Source organism: Ostrinia nubilalis, chromosome 7 (genome assembly GCF_963855985.1).
Source record: "Ostrinia nubilalis chromosome 7, ilOstNubi1.1, whole genome shotgun sequence".
In the NCBI taxonomy this organism is placed as follows: domain Eukaryota; kingdom Metazoa; phylum Arthropoda; class Insecta; order Lepidoptera; family Crambidae; genus Ostrinia; species Ostrinia nubilalis.
In genome coordinates, this window is record NC_087094.1 from 6,320,178 (window position 1) to 6,342,925 (window position 22,748).

Sequence of the window (22,748 nt, forward strand, 5' to 3'; positions counted from 1 at the left end):
TAACACCTACTTGTAATACCCATGTTCGCAAATTAAATATATTTGATTTGATTTGATTTGATTTGATTTGGTTTAATTTGATTTGATTTGATTTGCAGCTTCAGTGCAGCTGTCATTTTTAGTAAAATCAAGTAATGTATTTTTTTTTCATACGACTCCTGAAAACTTATGATAAATTGCATGGAAACGTCTTATGGGGATTACGCCAGCTGTGTGACAAGAGTTTTTGTTAATTTATTTAAGTTGCGAAGTTTTTGGTTTTAAAGAACTACAAAAAAGAAATTGTTCTGAAGTCACCAGTGCAAATGTAAATTAGCTATTTTTGTATCGTCAGTTAAAACGTTTGAAAGATAAAGAACTGTTTTAGTTCGTATTTTTAATTGATTATGAACTGCTCGACAGTTATGTGCGACTATGACTGAATAGGCCGTTGTGATACTTACGAAAAATATTAACCGATTGAGTCCCAGACGGCATTAATAATAATATGTATAATATGTATGTATTTAAAAAAAATATATATAAGTAGTATATCCGTTAAGCTAGCACCCATAACACAAGCATATTAATTGCTTACTTTGGGGCTAGATGGCGCTGTGTGAGATTGTCCAAAGATATTTATTTATATTTATATATAAAAATTAATGTCATAACAATTGATTATCTATTGTGTCTAGATTCGCGGAGCTTGAAGGATTAATCCTTCAAGCTGGGTGGATTCGACCAATCAAGTTTAAATATTACCTAATCTCAGAATAAATCGTCAGTTTTGACATACTTATTTCCCATACTGAAACTGTCAATGTGCCATTTATACCAGGAGTTATTCTCGGATAAAAGTTTGGTTGAATCGGGCCTAAATAATATAATATAATGAAACGTAACAGGATAGCGTAAGCATCGCGCGATAAGATAGAGTGCGATCCGCTGTAGTTTATAAGAATGACGTTTGGTTTCGAACGCGGTGCAGTGTGTGCTGAACTTTATAAGATGGACCACGAGGGAGTGCCCGAGTTAGAAAAAATAATCAAAAATGGAACGGAAAATGGAGTATGTGAGAAAAAAACGGACTTTAGTAATGAACGGGATACAACAACTTTTTTCAGGAGACAGGTGTGTGGAAATAGTGTAATGTGGCCATTTGTGAATGTGTGAAAGTACGTGTTTTGTTTCTTTTTCATTGATAAATATCCAATCGAAGGAAATGTGCGTATCGTTACGATTTTTCATTCATTGAGTGTTTGTGTGTACAATTTGAGATTTTGATAATGCTATCTTAAAGAAAAGCAGTTTTAAGACACTTTTATTTATGTTTTTTTTTAAATTGGGATCAAGTAGTTTTTAGTTTTAAAGCTTAATTTACAGCAATTAAGAGGCGATTAAGAGCAATTTAGAATACTTTTTTTTAACAAATTCTGCTTTTCTTCCTGTGACGTTTACTTTCTTTCAGTTATTTCTAAATCAAGTAACGTATGTTTGAAAACTTAAACATAGGTTCATTATATTTTAAACTAATTGCTACGTGTATTGTAATAATTTTCAATTAAATCATGTGACCATTTTTTGTAGGTAATAGGAATGTCTTCATGGAAATGCAATACGTACAAACTGACAAGTGTATTTTGTTTTAAAACTGAAACCGGTTTGGGCGGTTAAGTTTTGTTGAGTGCTTTAGAAAGTCAGTTTAATCGTGCAAGTTAATGCACCTTATGTCTGGGTGTTAAGGTCTAAATTATAAAATTAAAATATGCATAGGATTTTTAATATCAACCGTGGTCATTGTCACTTTGTATTATGAGTATTTTTTCTTCTTTGACCTTTTAGTTTATAAAATCTCAGTTTCAAGGAAATATATTGTATATCCATAAATTGGAAGCCATTTACATTTAATTAAGAATTAAGTATCCCTATTAGATATATTTTGTAATATGATTTAGTAAATGGGTGTTCATGTGACAAAAACATAAGTTAGAAAAACCAAATTTTTCCCAAAATTTTATTTTGCGTTTATACAACATAAAATTATAAAAACATTGAGTAAAAAGTTATCTGTACACAATTAAATAAATTCATAAAATATGTCGGTCGATTACTATAAAATAATATAATATCATAACATTATGAATAATAAAAAAGTATAGGTACTCGTACATACAATTTAATCTTTAAGTTACATAACGACACATTTTATCTTCATGTCCATGATCATGATCGCGGTAATCTTTACAATGACTTTAAGACAAATATGTAGGCATTTTAATAATTAGTTTTAAGGTCACACTTTTTACAGGATGTTAGGTTATAAGCCGACACTAGCCTATGTTAACAAATTAAGCATATAAATGGTATGGTGAAGTAAAAAAATTGATATGTCATCATTCTAATTTTCATACAAAATAAAATCTATAAAATCAGATTAGTATGGAAATAATTAAAAGACATAATGATATTAAAAATCCCTAATCTAAAACTAACCACTAGTTTTCTTTCTCTAAATAACTAACTAATAAAACACTGATGGCATTTCTAATAATATTAAATGACTTTCGCAATCAAACATATAATATTTACCTACTAATGTCACACGAGACACCTTTTAATATGATAGGTAGGTGCTCTAAGTAATCAATGCAAAAGTCGGCATTTCAATTTTCTTAACAAATGACAAGTTTGTCAACAAAGGGTTTTACAGTAAATGAAAAAATCATCCAAATGAAGTTGCACTGATTAGTCATTAACGTTGATTAGTAAATTACTGAATTGACTTCGGTAGACAATTATTGGCATCTAGTACAATTAGACTTCCTTCGCCAGCTTCCTCTAATTTTCTTTCATTGCGACATAATTTACATTGACTGTTCCTAAATTCTTCATTGCATCTTCCAAGACCATAACTTATGATAATATTTTCAAATTAAAATTTCATTAATGAATCTACTACCCCACTAATCCAATAAGGAAGTTTTCTTAGTGACCCCTTTGATTACAAAATTCCTGTTATGTGTTACCATAGGCAGGAAGGGGTCACTTAAAAATTAGGGATTGATGGTAAAACGGGCATTACAAAGGCGATTTAAAGATGTATGAAGATAGATTACATGTCAATAAAAACTTTCAGTAAAAAGTAAAGAGACAGATAAGAGACATTACACTTCTAGGTCATTCTGGTTTGTTTAAAGTTCAATGTCAATCAAAGTTCGTCCTTGTTGAGTACATTCGAATGTACAATAAAATTCTTGTATTATCAGATAAGAAAAACGTTTTACAAAGATGCTTGATTAAAATATTACAAAACTCAGATCTCCGGGTTAGGAGGTTTAAAGTTTTGGACGCACCAGGGGAAAAATGGAACGACAAGTTCAAAGCCCAGGGGAAAAATGTAGCGACATGTGGCGGAATAATATTGTTAAACAACTAAAAAGTCCCACGTGTGCGTGGTAGAGTCGAAAGAACAGAAGATACAGTTTGGATGCAAAATAACACACCTGTAAAAATGCTACTTTTCCATCAGCTGTGCTTTATTATCTGTGCATAGTGCTTTGATGACAAAGTAAATAAAATAAATCTTTTTAATCTTTGTCTCACTTGATTTTTATCATTATGTACAAATTGCCAAAATCTACTCGTATTAGCGGAGATTTTAAGTACCTACTTATAATTTTGATGTAACCGAGTTCTATCTGATTTCATATGAGGTACTTAGGCTGGGTTGCACTATCTTACTTTAACTTTGACAAACCTCAAAAGTCTGTCAAACTCCATACAAAAAGCACCGGTTATTTATTTATTTATTTATTTCCACACACATTATCACTATCTTTACAGGTACTTAAAACCTAATGCGATTATCGTCATAAGGTAAACGGCTACTAGTTCGTGATAGTACGTAAGTTCGTAAGTTTTTTTTCTAGCTCAAATAATAAGCAAATGGAATATTATTTATAAAAATTCTTCATTACTACAAAAACTCTATTATTTAAGCTATCTAAAAAACCAAGTACCAAGATTGTGGCGCCAAAAATGAGAGCAATACGAAGCTTCAAACTCTCAGAGAGCCAAAAACAGCCGTGCGGCTTGCAAAGGTTGCTCTCACCGTAAGATTAGCGCTCCAACTTCTTAAGCTTATAAAAAGGCGAAGGAACGTCCATTTAAATAAAACTTGTAATAGTGGTTTCATGTGTTCCTTGACAATTGATTTGGCTTAGAAAAAAGTTATATGGAAACGTAGAATTCCTTTAAAATTGCGATTAATTGACTCACGAAATAGCGTACATATTATTTTTCGGGTGTCCCCTATTTCGTGACACTACCGATTCAAGGATATTATGGATAACATTTTGATGCTTGGTTTTTAAATAATTATTTATAATAATTTAAATGTAAGTTATGAAACAAATAATGCATTTATTTAAGTTTCTCGTGACCTAAATTCGGTATATGTTTCGTTCACTAGAATTTATATGACACGAGTTTGAAGTTCACATATATGACCAATTTTAAGATAAATTAGCATAAGTAGTACCAGCATAATTTTGGTTTTATTTCGATTTGTTTTATTTATCTTTGTTTATTTGTATTGTATATGGGATAGATAATAGTTAATTGACACATTTTGACAATAATCCATGAATTTTACTTGGGGAATTTGGAATAATCAGTATCACGAAACAAGGAACCGTATTATTGTTACTTTTTTCCAAGTTCGTGATATATAAATGTATGGTGTTAGGTACTTTTATGACACACACCATCAAAGAAATCGACATATTTTTTAGTTTTTAATACTTACCTACCTAAGAAATTAATTAATTACTTACTTTTTATTATGAGTCATTGGCGTATCTGGGGTTATTTTCTGGGGGGGGGCTACCCTCACTTGAAACAGCTCCAGGGGTGGGATTATGGGGAGAAGGGGGGGGGGGTTTACAAATCAAAATTTTATGGGTACGAAGGGGGGGGGGGGGTAAGTCCCCCCCCCACATTTCTAATGGTTAATATAAATATTTTCACATATCGCTAGAAATAACAAATCTAAAATTTATGGGTACGAGGGGGGGGGGGGGGGTGTAAGTCCCCCCCTACATTTCTAATGGTTATATAAATATTTTCACATATTGTTAGAATTAACAAATCAAAATATTATACTAGACTCACATTATTTCTTATGAATATTTCAGGTAAGTAATATCGTCAATTTCACATAATTATTTTATTCTAAATTTTTATTATCGTTTTTAAATTTATTAAAACATTAATCATTATTAAAATATCCTAACTGTATGCATAAAACCTTATCCCGAAATAGGGGACATGAGTTCACGAACTTAGAAACAGAGCAAAATTTTGTCACGAAACAGGATCCAAACAAGAGGTCCGCAGAACAATTAATATAAAAAAAAGTTCAAACTATATAACTATAAATTATGTATTAACTTACTGTCAAAAGACCAAAGTTTAGCATACAAAAGCTTTCATACTGATATCATGCTTGGTTATTTTTAAATAAAATGTTAAAGTCGTAAGAGCCTTAATATACCGAAGTAGGGGGCACTTACCTTAGTTACCATTAAAGTTAGGTATTGCAACCCAGCCTTACACAAGTCGTTTATCAAAAGTATTGCCAATGCCGGATAAGAGATATAGTTAGATATCTGTCAACAATGTAGCCTCTGAGATTGAACCTACATACTTACAATATCAAGGTTTTCAGACAAAGAGCAAATTGATTCGTCTTATCTCGTTTTATTCATATCACAAGAGCTAAGTGATTCGTTTAATGACATAAAATATGTAGGTAAGTAAGTATGTATGTAAATATATTAATTACTATTCCGGGGAATTAGACTAAATTGACGTAAACACTATCACATAGATACCCGTGTAGGTATGTGTGGAACCATTAAACTACAATTTGAGAAGTATTTTAATGAAAAATTGTAAAGATTTGTTATAGGATTTGGTGTAATTTACGCAAATCATGTGGCTGGCGTCATTCATTAGTAAGTCACAAGCTAATCTATACCTACTATTTTGTACATATGTATAAGTAAGATTTAAAGTCGCTACCATTGTTCATATTATTTAGTTTTTAAATATCATTATTACTGTGCAATCTTCCTTATCTAAAAACAAAACATCTTATAGGTAGACCGTTTAATTTTAAGAAACTATACTTTTATCTTAGCGAAAACTTCATAAAGGTATTCGAAAGTTAAAGAATAATTTATTGGATAAAAAGTGTTCTTATATTTCTCGAAAATTATGTCCATTTATTTATTTATTACATTAACCTATACCAACACGTTCCATTTACATAACAAAACATATAATTTATATCAACAATGTTTTGGCGAATGTCGTCCCCAATCTTTGCTTATCTTCTTAATGAGCAAAAAACTTTCAGAGGTCAAATCAAACGGTTCTAATACAAACAATGTGTATTATTGAATGAAAAATTCCAGTGGCTTCCATGTTGTGTAAACTAATCTATGACATATGTATTTCTATCACGTAGCTAAATTATTATTTTCCACGCCTTTTTCACTACGGCTAAGTTGCACGACCTAATTTTAACCGTAAATATAACGATAACCGGTGTTTTTGTATGGAGTTTGACAGAATTTTGACGTTTGTTATAGTTAAAGTAAGATGTTGCAACCCAGCCTAAGAGTTAGTGAATTTGCAATTTGTGAAGTTAGTAAGGAGTTATTAATTTATGTCATTAGGTATGTACTTTCATCTGGATGTAGTAGGTAGGTACATAGGAAAACCTGTTTCGTTGGTGGAAACGAAGAGTTTATACAAACTACGCTTATTATAAAGGGAATTGATAAAATTGATTACGGTTTAATATTCTTAAAATTATAAGTAGGTAGGTAGTAAATTGAGTAGGTATAACTTTTATTTCGTGTTTTTCATTTTGGGTGAATCAAGAACACTTGATTCACCCAAATAACAATTTGATTCGACATTATGCTCTTTGTTTTACTTTTAAATACTGTAGTTATACACTATAAGTGATGTTTACTGAATGATAAATGCAAGTACGAGGTTATACGTGCTCTAGTGCTCTGAACTTAACTCTCTGTTAACTTTACTGTCGGATACTTAAGCAAATACATACTAGTTTCGCAAATTTTACTGCTCTACATAAATATTTAATAAATAATTTATAATACTAGGCAGAGTATATAGGTAGATCGACCACATTAAGGTAGCAGGAAGGTGCTGATTGCAGGCCGCTACCAACCGGGCGATGTGGAAATCATTGGGGGAGGCCTATGTTCAGTAGTGGACGTCTTATTACTGAAATGATGATGATGAATATAGAAGAGTATATTAACTATCAATAAATAGAATCAAATTCATATAAAAGTACGAGTAAGATAATAAATATATTAAAAAATTACTGAGTTGGTTATTTAGTCTTTCATGGAACAAAATAAGAACGAAATTGTTTTATTCTTTTCAGGTTTTAGTCTCAACAGGGAATTTTCTACTTACTTTGTCTGCTGGAGCGACAGCTGGTTTTTCTGCGATCCTTATTCCACAACTTCAACATGGGAAAGGGCACCACCACAGATATTCAATAGGCATGGTATCATGGATAGGTAAGAAGATTTGTTTGTAAAACAAAAATAAAAATTTAAGAGTTAATAAAAGAAATAAAGCCTATTCAGCCTTTGACCACGGGCAGTGTAATCTATTTGAAACGTCACACGATTAAAAGGTGACTTATTAAGTAAGACTTACCTAAGTAATAAGAATGTGGTGCCGCATTTTCCCATATTTAATGAACAAATTATGCAACGCGGATGCTTAAAATTTATTAATTTTAATTAACACGTGTTAACCTTTTGTTTCAGCGTCCATGTCGTCATTTGCATTAATATTTGGAAACATAATATCTGGATACCTAATGGACAGACTCGGTCGAAAAAGGTCGCAGTTTCTGTGCGGACTATGTTTTGTTTTGGGATGGGGGATCATCGCGTTCTCGAATGACGTATTAGGATTGATATTGACGGGAAGGTTCATCACAGGGCTCTGCCAAGGATGGCTGGGGCCTGTCAGTCCTGTGTTCGTCGCAGAATTGAGCTCCCCAGACTACAGAGGGTTCCTTCTCGCATCGCTCTCACTAAGCATAGCTGTAGGTGTCTTCCTATCACATCTCTTTGGCACCTTCCTTCGATGGAACATCGCTGCGTTGCTCTGCGCGATATTCCCTCTCGTGGGCACCATCATCACATACTTTGCACCAGAATCCCCAGTCTGGTACGCATCCCAAAACAGAATCGACGATTGTATCAAATCATTCCAATGGTACAGAGGCACGAGTCCAGCAATGAAGACTGAACTAGATAGAATGATTTTCGAACAAAGTAAAAAAGACAGAACCCAATCAAAGATGCAGGCGTTGTCGAAAAATATCAAGAAACCGGAATTTTGGAAGCCGTTAGCTATAATGATGATCTTCTTCCTAATTACGCAGCTTTCTGGTATCAATGTGATTTGTGCTTATACCACCGAGATGATGACGGAGCTAATGGGCAGGCACACGGACAAGTCTATTGCGTACGCCGCCATGTTAAGTGTTGATATTTTGCGGTGTGCGTCACTGGTCGCGGCCTGTGTCGTACTGAGGAAATGTGGGCGCCGACCTCTGGCCCTATTTAGTGGAATTTTTACAACCTTATCATTGATAACTTTAGCTGTATACCTCTACTTGGTGGATGCTCGTGTTATTAGACACATGTCAAGGGTCATTTCTTTAGGTCTAATGGCAATTTACATAATAGTATCAAACTTGGGGATATCGCCGTTACCTTGGAATATGGTCGGCGAGTTGTTTGCCTCGGAAACTAAGGGATTAGGGTCGGGTATAAGTGTGATGATGACGTCAGTGGCTTTCTTTGGGACCATAAAAACAGCTCCGTATATGTTCGAGAGCATAGGTCATAATGGGGCTTACTTATTCTATGGCATATCTACTTTATTAGGCACGATATTTTTATTCTTCTACCTCCCCGAAACTAGAGGGAAAACTTTGTTACAAATCGAAGAATACTTTAGGAAATCGAAAAAAGAAGAGATTGAAGAAAAAACACAAATTAATGGTAAATCGCCTGTATGAAATTAACCAGAATGTGTTCTAATTTAATAGCATTTGAAATTAAACGAGATCTCTTTAGATGCATTCAAATTGTAATTTTATAGAATATAAGAACAAATAAAAATAGTCAGTTTTCGTGCTTTAAAACTAGATTTGTAGAATAAAATTCATTTAGGTATTTAGTTTAATATGAAATTAAGTAAAAATCATATACTTAACCCTTAACTGGTATCGTGGGGGCCGCGCGGCCCCCACGCATGACGTTTTCTTTGATTTCTAAGAAGCTACGCATCGTGGGCAGCCAAAATTTCAGGTATTCCCATTTCGGCGCTACTCGCGTCTGGTGCAGGCGTTTCAGCACTGTATCATTCACCAGGACGAAGATATGCACGTGTTGGGGTCCGCGCGGCCCCCACGATACCAGTTACGTTATTTTTTTTTTTCATGGCAATTTTTATTTGTTTTTTGTTTTCTTGCAGTATTGATGGCTTATTAGTGATAAAACAATAGAAGATACCTAGAACGAAATTTTTGATTCCAAATTAGTGATAAGTAGCATGTCAGAAGAAGGATATAGTGATAATAAAATTATAGGTCATTGTGAAGACCCAATAACCAATATTCGGTCGATAATGAGGATATTGATTCTGATTTTCAAGTTTTTTCTTCAGAGAGTGAAAATGAAGATGTTGTAGGACCTAGTCAATCCAGCTACTATGAAAAAATAAATACAAGTGGTCTGAAAATCCACCAGCACCTGCTAATGTTTTGTCAACATAATATTTATGTTTTTATTTTTATAAAATGCTTATTATTTTTATTAAACATTACATTAAAACTTTATTTATTATTAAGTTCACATTATTATGGATTAATTAAAATAATAATATTTTTGATTATAACTTTCTAAACGTAGGTTTCATAGATTTTTGTAACGTTAAAAAAATATTACGTAAAAAGTTGTTACTATTATGTAATGTCTTGAAGTATATAAGTAAGAAGATTAATTACAATAAAAACTAAATGATTACATAGAAAAAGCCTGATAAATATCATTTATGGGCATTTATTTAAGTATATAGGTAAAACATGCTTGGTAGAAGCAAACATAGTATGGGGGCCGCGCGGCCCCCACGATACCAGTTACGTTTGTCCAATTTACGATACCAGTTAAGGGTTAACTATGCTTAGGTCATTGAAACTCAGTGGAAATTGTTCATAGGAAGTCGATATCATGAAATCATTGTGAAATACGTTTTTAAATTATAATTTTCGGATATAGTTTAACCTAAGGCATAAGTTATCAATGTTGACATAGGTAGTTACTATCGAAATCGTTATCTGTATTTTAAATGTTGTTCTATTGATTAATAAAAAGCAAGGTCAGTTTTGACAGCCGTCTGGCCTAGTGATTGACCTGCCTACCGGATTATAGCACTACGGCAGGCTACGGTTGCAAGTTCGAACCCGTAAGGGTCAAATGTTATTTTAATTTTACCCTAAGCCATCATTATGTAGTTGTATGTATTTGTTCACAGACTGCTTAATATTTTACTATTCAAGCTAAGTATATCACTATCTTGAAACTCAAAATACAAATTAATGTCAACATTATGCAAAATGCATTAAAAAGATTGTATACATATGAGATTATGATAAAAAGTGGAAAAATTTACTCTATAAGTCACCTTCTAAGATTACATACAGATTGCTAGTTTTGTAAATATGTAGTGTTTCATTAGGGTAAGTCTAAGTAGATTTTTCTTAAGGTTTGTATGAATAACATAAAAATATAAAGTGAGACTTTACATACTCCTATCTTTGCCTTAGCCCCACCAAAATCCTTGACAGTAAAATCCTTACTTCGTTTTCCTTCAACCATTGACAATAAACATGAAAGAAAGTTGTAAGTAATTAAAACACGTGCCTAACGAGCCCTGTAATTATTTACTATCATCATTAAAATATACTTGTACTTACAAGCGAGAACAACTGACGGTCGTGTAAAACAAAAGACTATCCACCCTCGACGTAAAAACAGGTCTATTTCACAGTCCGTTAGCTGACAAGTGGCACGCGTCTGCAGAAAATAAAAAAAAAACAGCAACGTTGTCTTCCTGTGACACACGTGGCATCGGACATGGAGAGGTCTCGTGAGGATCTATTGAGGGCCTACCAACATCTGCAAGCGTTTTTTTCAGCCGAAAGTTCCCACGTAGGACCGCGACAAGTTTTTGTCACAGCGAAAAAAGCCAGGAAAACATCTGGGCCGTCTATTTTCGGCTCGACGTGTTTATGAAGTAGAGCGAGGAAGTTATTAATGAAAGTGCACGTCAAGTTGTGATGAATAGCAAGACGAGGTCCGTATGAAAAACGAACGAACGAGATTACGGTAGACCTTTACATCTTCATTAATGACAATATATACGAGTATGTTTAATGTAGTAGTCGTCCTTTTTTCTATGACTAGGAATATTAATAAGCTCATAAATATTAATTTTCAATCATTTGAAATATCACATACATTTAAATTGATATTAAACACCCAATCAATTTAAATTCTGACAAACAATATAATCTAGAATTGAATACTCGTAGATCACACCAAACAACTGTAACAAGGCCTATTAACTTGAAATTTTGTTTATTAGTTTGTCCTGGTAACGGTCCAATTAATTGATAATTATCACGCTTTAATTATTATTATAATGGGACATCAAATACATGTTCAATCTAATCAGTTCACAGATAGCATGCAATACAATAGACGTTCTTGAATGTTTGGGCATAATGTGGGTCATTATTAAGTTAATAAGATAAGGGCAATGAAGGTTGTCTTTTGAGAATGCATTTTAGGGATGTTGTGGATATGTAGTTTCGGTTATGGATACGGTTACGGATATAGGAATAATATTATACCGGTTTCGGTTACGGTAACGGATATCTGTGCTTTAGAATGCAATTTGCAATAGTTGTCCAACACGGGGTTCATTCATGGCCGCACACTTACATCGAATAAAAAGTAATAAAAAAATAAAAATTGATACTAGATGGCATTATAAAGGTAAATCAGGCTGATATGCCTTTACATATAATGCTATACACAAAAAGATATTTAAACTGTCTACATCCGAAACTATCCGAAACTTTTGAATCGGTTACTGTTACGGTTTCGGATATTTTTTTATTTCGGATAAGTAACCGAAAGTTTAGGTTGCGGTTACGGATATCCATAACATCCCTGATGCATTTACGTATGCACAAACCAGCTCCTATATCCCGTATTTTTGTTTGCGTGGGCCACTTATATCGGTTAGCTGTGGAACGAATATTTTAATAATTCCGCTGGCCACGTGGCACGGAGGAAGTAATGCACGTGCTATCAATTAGAAATGGAAGATAAAAAACTGTATAGACTGCCCTTCAAATAGGCGGGGTTGCTACCTTTATAATCATAGAAAGCGAATGTTTTAACCCCTTAATATTTACGAAGAGTATGAATGTTATGAGCATTTCCTGCAGTATGGAAACGATATTGTTGTTGTGTCTGTTGCTAAGAAGTTATGGCATGTTGTTTTTAGAAAGATATGAGATTTTAGACTAACTAAGATGTTTTCGCTACTTGGACGATGTAAAATTTGTGGTAAAGTTTAAGATGCTATCATAAAGAATGAGTTGCTGATGTAATTTGAACTTTAATGCTACAATATTACTGTTTAAGATAATAGAGTACACCTATCTATAACTTTTTTGAGAGTTTCATTAACGGGATAATTTCTATAACACATGATTTACTGTTGTAGACTAATATAGACCTTATGTGATTCTTTAAAGCCGTTACTTTATCACAACATAACAAAATGATTCTAACGTTTGATAAGAGTGGGAATAATCAACACTGTTCTTTTCTTATCGCAAGTACTCTACAATAAAACATATTTAGAAAGTAAATATTGGGCGAGAGAAATTATAAAAATACTTATCTTACCTAGATTATTCAAATAATGTCTTGCAAACTCGTGATTGTAATTCAACATACCTAGTAAAAACATACATAAATAGTACTTAAAATACATGGTTTACTACTGAAATAGTGAAAGTAGGGCTAAATCGTCCCAGTTTAGTCTTCGAATTTTCTTCTTAATGTCTCCATCTTAAATCTTTGAGGTCCTACACAAAAAACAAACTTACAAACAAATAACCAAACTTACTAAAATGTATGGACTCGAATTTTAATTGGATTTTAGTACTTACTCACCTATTTTTATTATCATGTATTGGTCAACATTAATGTTTTTATTATTGGCATCACATTTTTATTAATTATGTACGTGTTCATTGACCAAGTCTTGTATGGTATTGTTGAATAATTTATTTCATGACATGCGTTTCGGAAGCGGGGCTGACGTGCGTTCAAATGCTGAAACGACATGTGGAATATGGCTCCGTGATTCCGGTTGGAAATGTTGGAATACTGCTGGGTTCAATTACGCATGAACCATGTTTTTGCTATTTACATTTAATTTGTAACATTTTTGAGTTAATTTCGTCGACTTACTTACACGGAGTACTTACGTCTCCTACTATTATAGAGCTATATAGTACAAAGGCTGCTGAGTCCACGTCAGAAATGGAAGCACATCGCTAGGAGAGCTACACTCGGAGATGACAACTCCCCACCGTGTACCTCGTCAGCGCAACCACGACCACTTTGTCTGACAAGAGTGCCAGCTAAGAAGAAGAAGTATTTATTCAAATTCTAAAGGTAATTGAAGTACTTAAGGTTGTTGCGTTAAAATAGCACAAAACATTTCTGTATAGGTACAATGTCTACTCAGGCATGCATGCAACCGCATGTTTGTATGATAAGAAACAAAGTAAAACATTGTTTACTTCATTCAGGATATTTTTTATAATGTTGTGCGTGTACAACATTCTATTTTTGAACATTATAATTGGGTCTTGTCATGCACATGTGGCCTGAGACATTTGATTACCATCTCAGTTTTTCTTCATGTAAGTTATTTCCCATGAGAGATACTCATATTCAAATTCAAATTGTTTATTACATGAAACACGAGACGTAGATTTTATATTTTATGTAATACTTTTAAAACACAATTTTAATCTACTGGAGTACGATACTTTTTAATTTGCCAGAGTCAAATGGAGGATTTTAGCGTACACTTCTCACGCTGGCCAGACAGGTTTACCAAAATTGTAGTATTGATTATTGTTAATTGGTATTTTTTAAATGGTGCCTTAGGAAGGCGTTCCTTGGGGAAGGTTTAATATACTTCCAGCCGTAGATTGTCATTGGCTGAAATGATAAAATTATCAATGATTTCTTATCTGTTTTACCTTAATGTAGATTGTAGACATATCCGCGGGTGTTTTTAAGATTTCTCTGTGTCTTATCATTTTGTAGATAGTTGTTTAACCTAGAAAAACATTTTTGCATCCAATTAAGTAGTACCTAAAGTATTGAAAAAATAGGAATGTTGAATTTCTATTACTCTCACTCTCTGTTTAGATTCCGCCATTTGTGATAGATATCTGACTGCTTAGGTTCTATCTTCTTATTTTTTCCACCTTACCATCCTGTGTCTTTATTTATGTTACGGTTAATGTGATAAATTGAAAATTATGAATAATCGCCGGTTATTATGAATAATTACCGACAGGCTTGATAAAAGTGATAAATTAATCACATTTAGATATCAGTGATTATTTCATAATGTAACCTTAATACTAACAAACACCTTATAAGAGAACACCGGCTCGTGTACAGCGCTCATGTACAGCCTCACATTTTGAACGTTTTGATATCATATATTAATATAATTTGGCAAAATGAGTTTGGAATGGTTTTTCATAACATTACTCGCCATAATGCCTCTAACACATTGTTTTGATTTAAAGTGAAAAATAGGTTAGGGTGCGGCGGGGGTGGCCCTTGGGCCACCCCTAAGCCGCCTATTTAGTTTATACACACTAAAATGATCTCATAATAATCACATTTACCAAATCATGCGGTAATTATTCATAATAACCGGCGATTATTCATAATTTTCACATTTATCACTTTGACCATAACATTTATACCAGAGAAAGATTGTCTGAGGTACCTAATGTTCGCATAATACTTGTCCTTTAGACATCTTTTAGCAACAAATCAAACTTTTAAAACTGACTCACATAAATGTCATTTATTGCACAAACATTACATAGGTACTGTCTGTCTGTTTACATAGTCCAAACACATTTGATGAGCTAAGTAGGGCACTATTACTCAGTGTTTTCTCCAATATCTGACTGTTTTGTTGTTTATCCATGATGAAATAATTTGCGTAGTAAAGATAACATGTGTATTTGATGAATCATTGCAAATCTTTGTTTGAACCGCTTTATAGACAGCTGTTTACTTGAACTCAAGAAATTAATTGGTTTTATGAGGATTGTACTAGATTTTGATAAGTACTTTATCTATCTCTATGACTCTACATTTATTGCCTATATCGACTTTAACTTCGAACCTACATATTTAATATGAAACAATGTATGATATTTACAATGTTCACATAATACATTAAGCGAGATCATTGTCTTATTAATTAATAATTAGCGAAGCAACTTCGTAACTCGTGTAAATTAACATCCAGATTAATCACGATAGTATCGATTTACAGTGATTGTAAATCTGTTGTTAAAACTCCGACTTTGGCCATAAACGTCATACCTACCTACTAAAAAGAAAATAATACAATTAATTTGTGAATAAATGGAGAATAAATTAAATTATGTTTCAAAATTTTGAATCTTCTTGTCCATCCGCTTTTATAGTAGGAAATGCAGTATTCTAATACCAATAGAAGGGACAAGTTCAAGACGCAAACACTGTTTGAGGTAAGCAAGATTTGATTGGCATTATAAACGTCATTATTAAATTGTGTAGGTTATACGAGTATTATAATGAGTCTATTCATGTTTATTAGTTTATGAAGGTAAAAATCTATAGTAGGTATCTACTATTTGTAACAACTAAGTACGTGACTAAATGTATGTATTTGTTAACTTCCAAAGAACAATCCCAATGATTGGAGGTTGAGGAATTGAGTAGAGATAGTATCCTAGTGACAAGTTCTACTAAATTGTAAAATTCTAACTTTTACAACATCTAGGTATTTAATACATAATTTATCTTTCTATTTATCATGGTAATAAACTATTGACTATCATTTCTGTCAAAATCAGCATCCGGTCATTTGTAATAATTTTATTTCGGATGCAATCTTTCATTTACCAGATGGACTGCATTGTGTCTGCACGCTTTAATTAAAATGTTTGTTCGTTTTTTCAGCGTCTAACGCTAACTAAAAACACACGTTTACGTTTCCGATCGACTTCGAATCGAATTAAATAATTAGGGGCAAACAAAAGCATATGCCACCGTGACTTCGCTGCCTTATTTGGGCCAATTTGGTGTTTTTTGGCCTACCAGATGGCGCAGCGCAAGCCGTATGGTGCGCCGGCGCAATTTCTCTGTCTACTATCAAGCAATCTGGCTGTACGCCTTGATAAAGCAAAAAACTTTAATTTACAGACATGCATATGTGGCTACACATGTTTTACTTGCACAACTGATGGTAGAGTTGTAGAAAGAAAGGAATGAGGTCTCAAATCATAGTCTAATGTTATTATGTTCGATCAAGTGACTAGTCATTGAGAGTTTTAACAAAATTCATTTCGATGGCATTATAACTATCTAATAACTATGATGCGTGTTGGAGAACGAAGCTTAAAACTCAGTTCAGTTCCAAGTAGGAATAAATCGAAGCTTTTTGGTTGAATTTGACTATAATCAAGACAGATTTTTTGATATTAAATTGAGTTTAAAGCATTATTTTGTAATATTCAGCTTAAACTTAAATATCCAAGAAACAAAAAGTATCGCAACGTCAGGCAAAAAATACAAAGAAGACAAATAAATGGTAAAAATGAATATTCGTCCATCTTCCTAAATTCCTATTTATAAGAGCTTAAAGTTTTTAGAGCAGAATTTATTCCAGACAAAGTAAACATAAATAAAAATGAATCGCGACTCTACAAGTTTGATTTTATAGGAAGACGAATCTAAACATTCTTACACATAAAATAAGATTAACAAAGATGCGTTAGATGACATCCATTGTTAATTACTTAGACAAACAGAATTCCTTTGATACTAAACTGGTTTTTTGGCGTTCGCATTCATAAGGAAGATTATAGAACATGCCACCTAATCTTTGAACACGTGGATCCTAGCGAAACTGCATAGAAAAAGTGGTTATTCAGTTTTGATCGTTAGTTCGGTGGCTCCCTTAAGGCGAGGTCCGTTTTTTGCTCGTTCCCATGAACCCTGTGACAATGGTGTCGACCTTACTGAACGCCAAGGAGATCCGCGCAAGAATAAATATTACACAACAATAGGGGTAGCTTCTTTGACTTTATATCGCTGCTTGGGAACGTAAACCGTCTTGATACTTTCAAGCTGTCACTTTTTATTTTTGTTATTTTTACACAAATCGAACTCCACGACACAAGTTGCCTGAAGCTTGAACGCAACTTTGTTGCAGACACGCAGCAAAACTCTAACAGTTGTAAAGGAAATTATGTTTAATTTACGCGAATGTCAAGGCTGTTAATTTTAGTTGGTGCAAATAGCGAAATGACGATGTAGGTGCAAAAATAACTGTGTTTAAGTAGGTGTAAACAGCGTTAAACATGGTACGCAAATGTTAACTAGGTCTTATATTTTTCTTACTGAACTTAAATATGACAACCTACTTTTACGATGCTACAACTATATTTTATATCTTAATTATATAGCTGGTAATAGTACATTAAATATCAGAAGGAAGGGCGTAAAATTTTAAAATAAATCTGTCAAGGATTAAATCGTTTGGTCGTAGTATAAGGTCCGTGACAAAGCCATAGCGGCTCGTAACGTAACGGACTTTTTACGCGCTTAGATCAGCGTTTCTTCCTAGCGGTGGCGGGTTTGTTATGCAAAAGGATCGCGCTTTCCCACGCATAAGTAGAACTGACAATGATGCGGCGGTGGTGTCTGATCACTGTGCAATACCTTTTTATTCTCTTGGGGAAATATTACAGACATGCATTTCGACGACGACAATTTATGTAAGAACTTGTTTATTGAGATTGTCGAATGAAGGTCTTTCAAATACCTAAATGCCTCGTGTGCTTAAAATTTAATTAAGCTTAAACATTTTATTTAAAACATCAACTTGAGCTTATTAAAAAAAATAAAGACAGGAGGACTTTTTAATTTGATGTAGCCTTTTTGGGTTAAATTGTCTGTATTTTTGTCCTATATCTGCAATATGTGTCCAAGTTTAAATAGGTAACCTTTCTTTCTTTCCCAGATCAATTAACCAGTGTCAGTCACAAGAAACAATTATTTTTTATTGCAACTTTGGGAAGCGAGTTTCAACCGACAAGTACTAGGTAGCTCGAGTGTTTTAAGTACAGTAATAATCTCCGACAGATAATGGTTAAAATGGTAAACACACTACCGTGCTCGGTTGGAGCGCCAGAGATAACTGCCATCTTCAGGGGACACTTGTTTCATGATGAACGCTAATAACTACTTATTGGACGCCGCGGCGCATTTTAGAACTTTAACGTAACTTTTAATTTCTAAAAACTGGTAAAAACCGGCTCCCGAGCTGTATAAAGTGTTAATCGTAGTTCCACGGGAGTCCATTACGCACCATTATAGATGCTATTAACATAGAATTACATGACGTTAAATTTAAAATTTGATGGACATGCTCTATCACGTGTATCGAAAAGTTTAATCATTTGAAACAGCGCCTGACGAATGGAGCGGAAAATATTTAAATGGAAGCCAAAATAGTGTGGTTGGTGCGTAAAATATGGATATTACATGAAAAAATTGTGGGAGAAATTAAAATTCCACCCGGAAACGCGGGAGCGTGCGGAACGAAGCAAGAAATGGGAGTTGCATCAACATTTGCGTTGCTCACATTCCTGAATGCAGCCTGGCTTCCTAATGTCAAATGATGTATGTGTTTGATAGGATGAAGGGGATGAGTCTAATTTATGACATTTATTAAAGCATCGGCAACAACTTAACTCCTTTGAAGTTACCGATTAGCACGAATAATTAAGGATAAAGCCTGTTTAAAAAGGGATAAGACTATACTTAGTCTTAATGAAACTTTCAATAAATTGTTTTTCAAATACGGATTAATGAGTATTTTTTAAAGATCTTTATTACTTGAACTCTACATGGGATATTTTAATCTATCAAAAAATTTTCTGATGATAATTCATCCTGCAAGGCAAAATTACCCACACCCCAATAAGTTCATACAAACTTTTTGATACGTCATCTCAAAAGGCACTTTGAATGGTCCTAAAAAAAAGAAACGGTCCGGAGCGCATAAAATCAAACTCAAAAACTCGATTCCGAAATTGTAATGACCCGTTTGGGACTCCCTCGGATCAGGGTTTTGGTAACGGGCGCATTACAATCACAATGCGATATCGCCTTACCGTTAACGGCTGGGGCCGGCTCTACTAACTAAAGGTTAAGTTAGACGAAGGCTAGTAGGAGCGGTTTAGTTTTAGAAGGCATGGCCACCGAGATTTTTGACATAGAAAACAAAACAAAAAAGTTTTAAACGTTACATGTGTCGTACACTAAACAATAATTTAATATCCCCATCCTTTTGGCGGAATCGGGTAAAAATGAGATGATGAATTCAATTACTTAAAGACTCTAGAGAAGAGTGATTATTATGTTTTTGTTAAGATAGTTAATATTTTAGGATGAATTGTATGTGTGTATTTGTATTTTATACTACTGTGTGTGTTACTGTGCTGTGCTGGCTTAGTTTGGCCTCGACTAACTGGTTGTTAAGAATGTTAACATCGTTTTGTATAACCCGCCCTTGCGGCTGATGTCAAGCGTTATAAGTAGGTCATTCATAGTCAAACAATTTGGCCGATTACCATAGGGGTTTTTGTCTCAATGGGGATGAAATTAGGAGAATGTGTTTCTAATGGGGTTGATTGTAATCATTAGCTGCTGGTGGTGAAATTAGATTCTTTATAAGATCAGTTTTTGTTCCCTTTATAAAATCTTTGAAATTACTCAAATGTTTATTTTTATAATTTACGTATTATGTATAATTATTGTTAACTCGAATAGCATTGTATGTTGTGTGCACTTTTTATTGGAGCTGCAACAAGTTTTACTGTATAGCCTGCTTTAAAAGCTTTGTATGTTATGGTTGTATCCCTGTTTTGTGCACCAAATAAAATAAATAAAATAAAAATATAAATGAATGCTAATAAAAATTCTAAAAGAGTTTTGGGAATAAAACAAAATAAAATATATTTTCCAAAGATTAGATATTTATTGTAATAAGGTGACAACATTGTCGCATTAAATAACTACAAATCTAACATCACAATAATTTATAAGTCTAAAAGGCACTATGTTAAATCAGCTATAGTAATTTGTATTATATTTAGGTGCCCTTCTGATACAAATATGTACAAATTAACATAACTAGGAATTCCTGAGCAATATTTTAAGGTATTTCACATACAGACTAAACATGTCTTTTCTTAGAATATAAGTTACATTATTTTACTTTACAGGGCCAAAATATTAAAACCTTTTTAAAAGTTTTCGAAATAAAGATAAATCTATAATTAAAAACTGAACATACGGTAATTAATTCCATTGGTATTAAATAAATAGCTTGAACTTAACTCAAATGGCAATAAAAGTGTACATGGCTCATTATTCTACTGACCGTTACGGAACACCTTGCGCGCGCGCAACCGACTTTGGCACTCACAGCTGTACATTTCATAACATACTATAATTACATCACAATAAATATCTCAAATTTTCTACTTACACAGATAAATTACAATACAAAATTGAAATTTAGTTAATTCTTTTTAATAAGTGGACGCGCTTGCCTCGTTTTTTCCTGCCACCACTTCAAGGTTTCCTCAAACTGCTCCCTATCTTCAGGCGTCACTTGGATATCTGGCAGCTCCTTCTTCAGCTCCACATCAGTGTACGGCTGATCCTCAATAAAATTCTCTTCCTCCTTAAACTTGTACTGATTCTGAGACAAAATCAATTCAGCATTGATTGTCTCTAAAGGCAGTTCCGCTTCACCGTTGAAACCGTGCATCTGATGATGGATAGAGTCAGAATACTTCACTTCAAAGTCACTTTCATTCACAGGTATGTCCGACTCACTTAAATATGGTTGTTCAGGAATCACAGTGAACTGTTCAGCTGCATTTGGAAAGGTGAAATGTCCGTCTAAAATGTGCGAGTTCACTTCCTCTTGTGCTAGGAGATCTGAGGACGGAGTCAAAGGTTGTCCGGTACAGTCTTCTTCTTCATACAAGTGAGGGGTCGACACCAACTGGAAGGTTTCTGTAGCAGGCAGTTCCACGTACTGATGCTGAGGTATCTGCTGCAAGGTACCATCCATCTCATCTTCGTCCATATCTTCGTCGTCAAGCGCCGGTGAATTTAACGAATAATAACTCCTCTCCTGGCTGTTTTCCCTGGGCGATGACGAAGCTGGTGACGGGAAAGATTCCATGGATGGTCGACTCGAGTTTTCTTTATCTGCGTGGCCAATGTTCAATAAACTTTCTAAGTTCCTAATATATTCCACGGCCATGCGCAGGGTTTCCACTTTGCTAAGTTTTTTGTTTGGACCTCGATTCGAGTTAGCATTTTCGAATGCAGCTGCCACTTCATCTGGGATGTGCTTGCGCAGCGCCGCGAATCCGTCGTTGACTTGCCGCACTCGGTTCCTTTCCCGCGCATTCCGGCGTGCTACGGCGAGCGGCGTCGGCGTACGTTCCTCGGTGCTGCTTTCACGTAATCTCGGCCTCTTCGCGACTACGGTCGTAGCACTCGTATCGATGGCGCGCACTAACGAACTCACTGAAACTGTAGCGGGCGATTGCACCTTTGGTTTCTTCCGCACGATAATGATTTCTCGCCTGACGTTTTGATTGGCTTCATTGTTCGATATGTTCACGGTGTTATTCACGGTTTCCTGTAGCGGTGAGTTGCGGAAGACTACGACGCCGATCGAGCTCATTTTGGGATGAGTTGCCGATTTCACATGTTCTGATTGTTTGTTGTAGGTTAGTCACGGTGGTGGTGGAGTTCTAGGGTTGTGGTCACGTCGAGATAACTGTAGTGAGGTCGGGGTAGTTTAGGTGGCGTCGGATCGCCGGCCGCGACGGGAATGGCGCGTGCCACGGCTCGCACCTGGGTCGCTCGCGGGGGGATCAACAGGGGTACTTACGCTCGCTAGTTGCACACATGCTCTTTCAAAGGGGCGGATTGGGGAAGCGTTGCTTCAATAACAATAACATGCCCCACCACCGTCGATACAGTTTGTAATTTACGATTTCTTTTGATGCATTTCCTAGCGGCAGATAGGACTCAATCCAGTAACAAGATTTTGAAACACGGTCGAAGAGCCAATTATTAAGGCTCATGCATAGAAAAGTGATTAAATTATTAATTTAATCTTATCCTTACATGTTAACT

At 34.3% G+C, this 22,748-nt stretch overlaps 2 protein-coding genes across 3 annotated transcripts in view; one reads left to right on the top strand and one right to left on the bottom strand.

Annotated features, from left to right (window-relative positions):
- The window catches only part of LOC135073143 (facilitated trehalose transporter Tret1-like), a 54,559-nt gene extending 45,234 nt beyond the window's left edge, over positions 1–9,325 (top strand). The window contains exons 1-3 of one of the 2 annotated variants that reach the window (XM_063967188.1): positions 971–1,113; positions 7,472–7,610; positions 7,866–9,325. In XM_063967188.1, coding sequence (XP_063823258.1) covers positions 991–1,113; positions 7,472–7,610; positions 7,866–9,133 — 1,530 coding nt within the window. In that variant the 5' untranslated portion in view covers positions 971–990 and the 3' untranslated portion in view covers positions 9,134–9,325. Of the gene's footprint in view, positions 1–970; positions 1,114–7,471; positions 7,611–7,865 lie in introns of those variants that run through there. The other variant, XM_063967189.1, reaches the window with a different exon arrangement.
- An 11,268-nt stretch (positions 9,326–20,593) lies between these two features.
- Positions 20,594–22,426, bottom strand: LOC135073566 (uncharacterized). The gene has a single exon (XM_063967734.1). The coding sequence runs from the start codon at positions 22,288–22,290 to the stop codon at positions 21,106–21,108; it is 1,185 nt and encodes a 394-aa protein (XP_063823804.1). The 5' UTR covers positions 22,291–22,426; the 3' UTR covers positions 20,594–21,105.
- Positions 22,427–22,748: the final 322 nt, after the last annotated feature.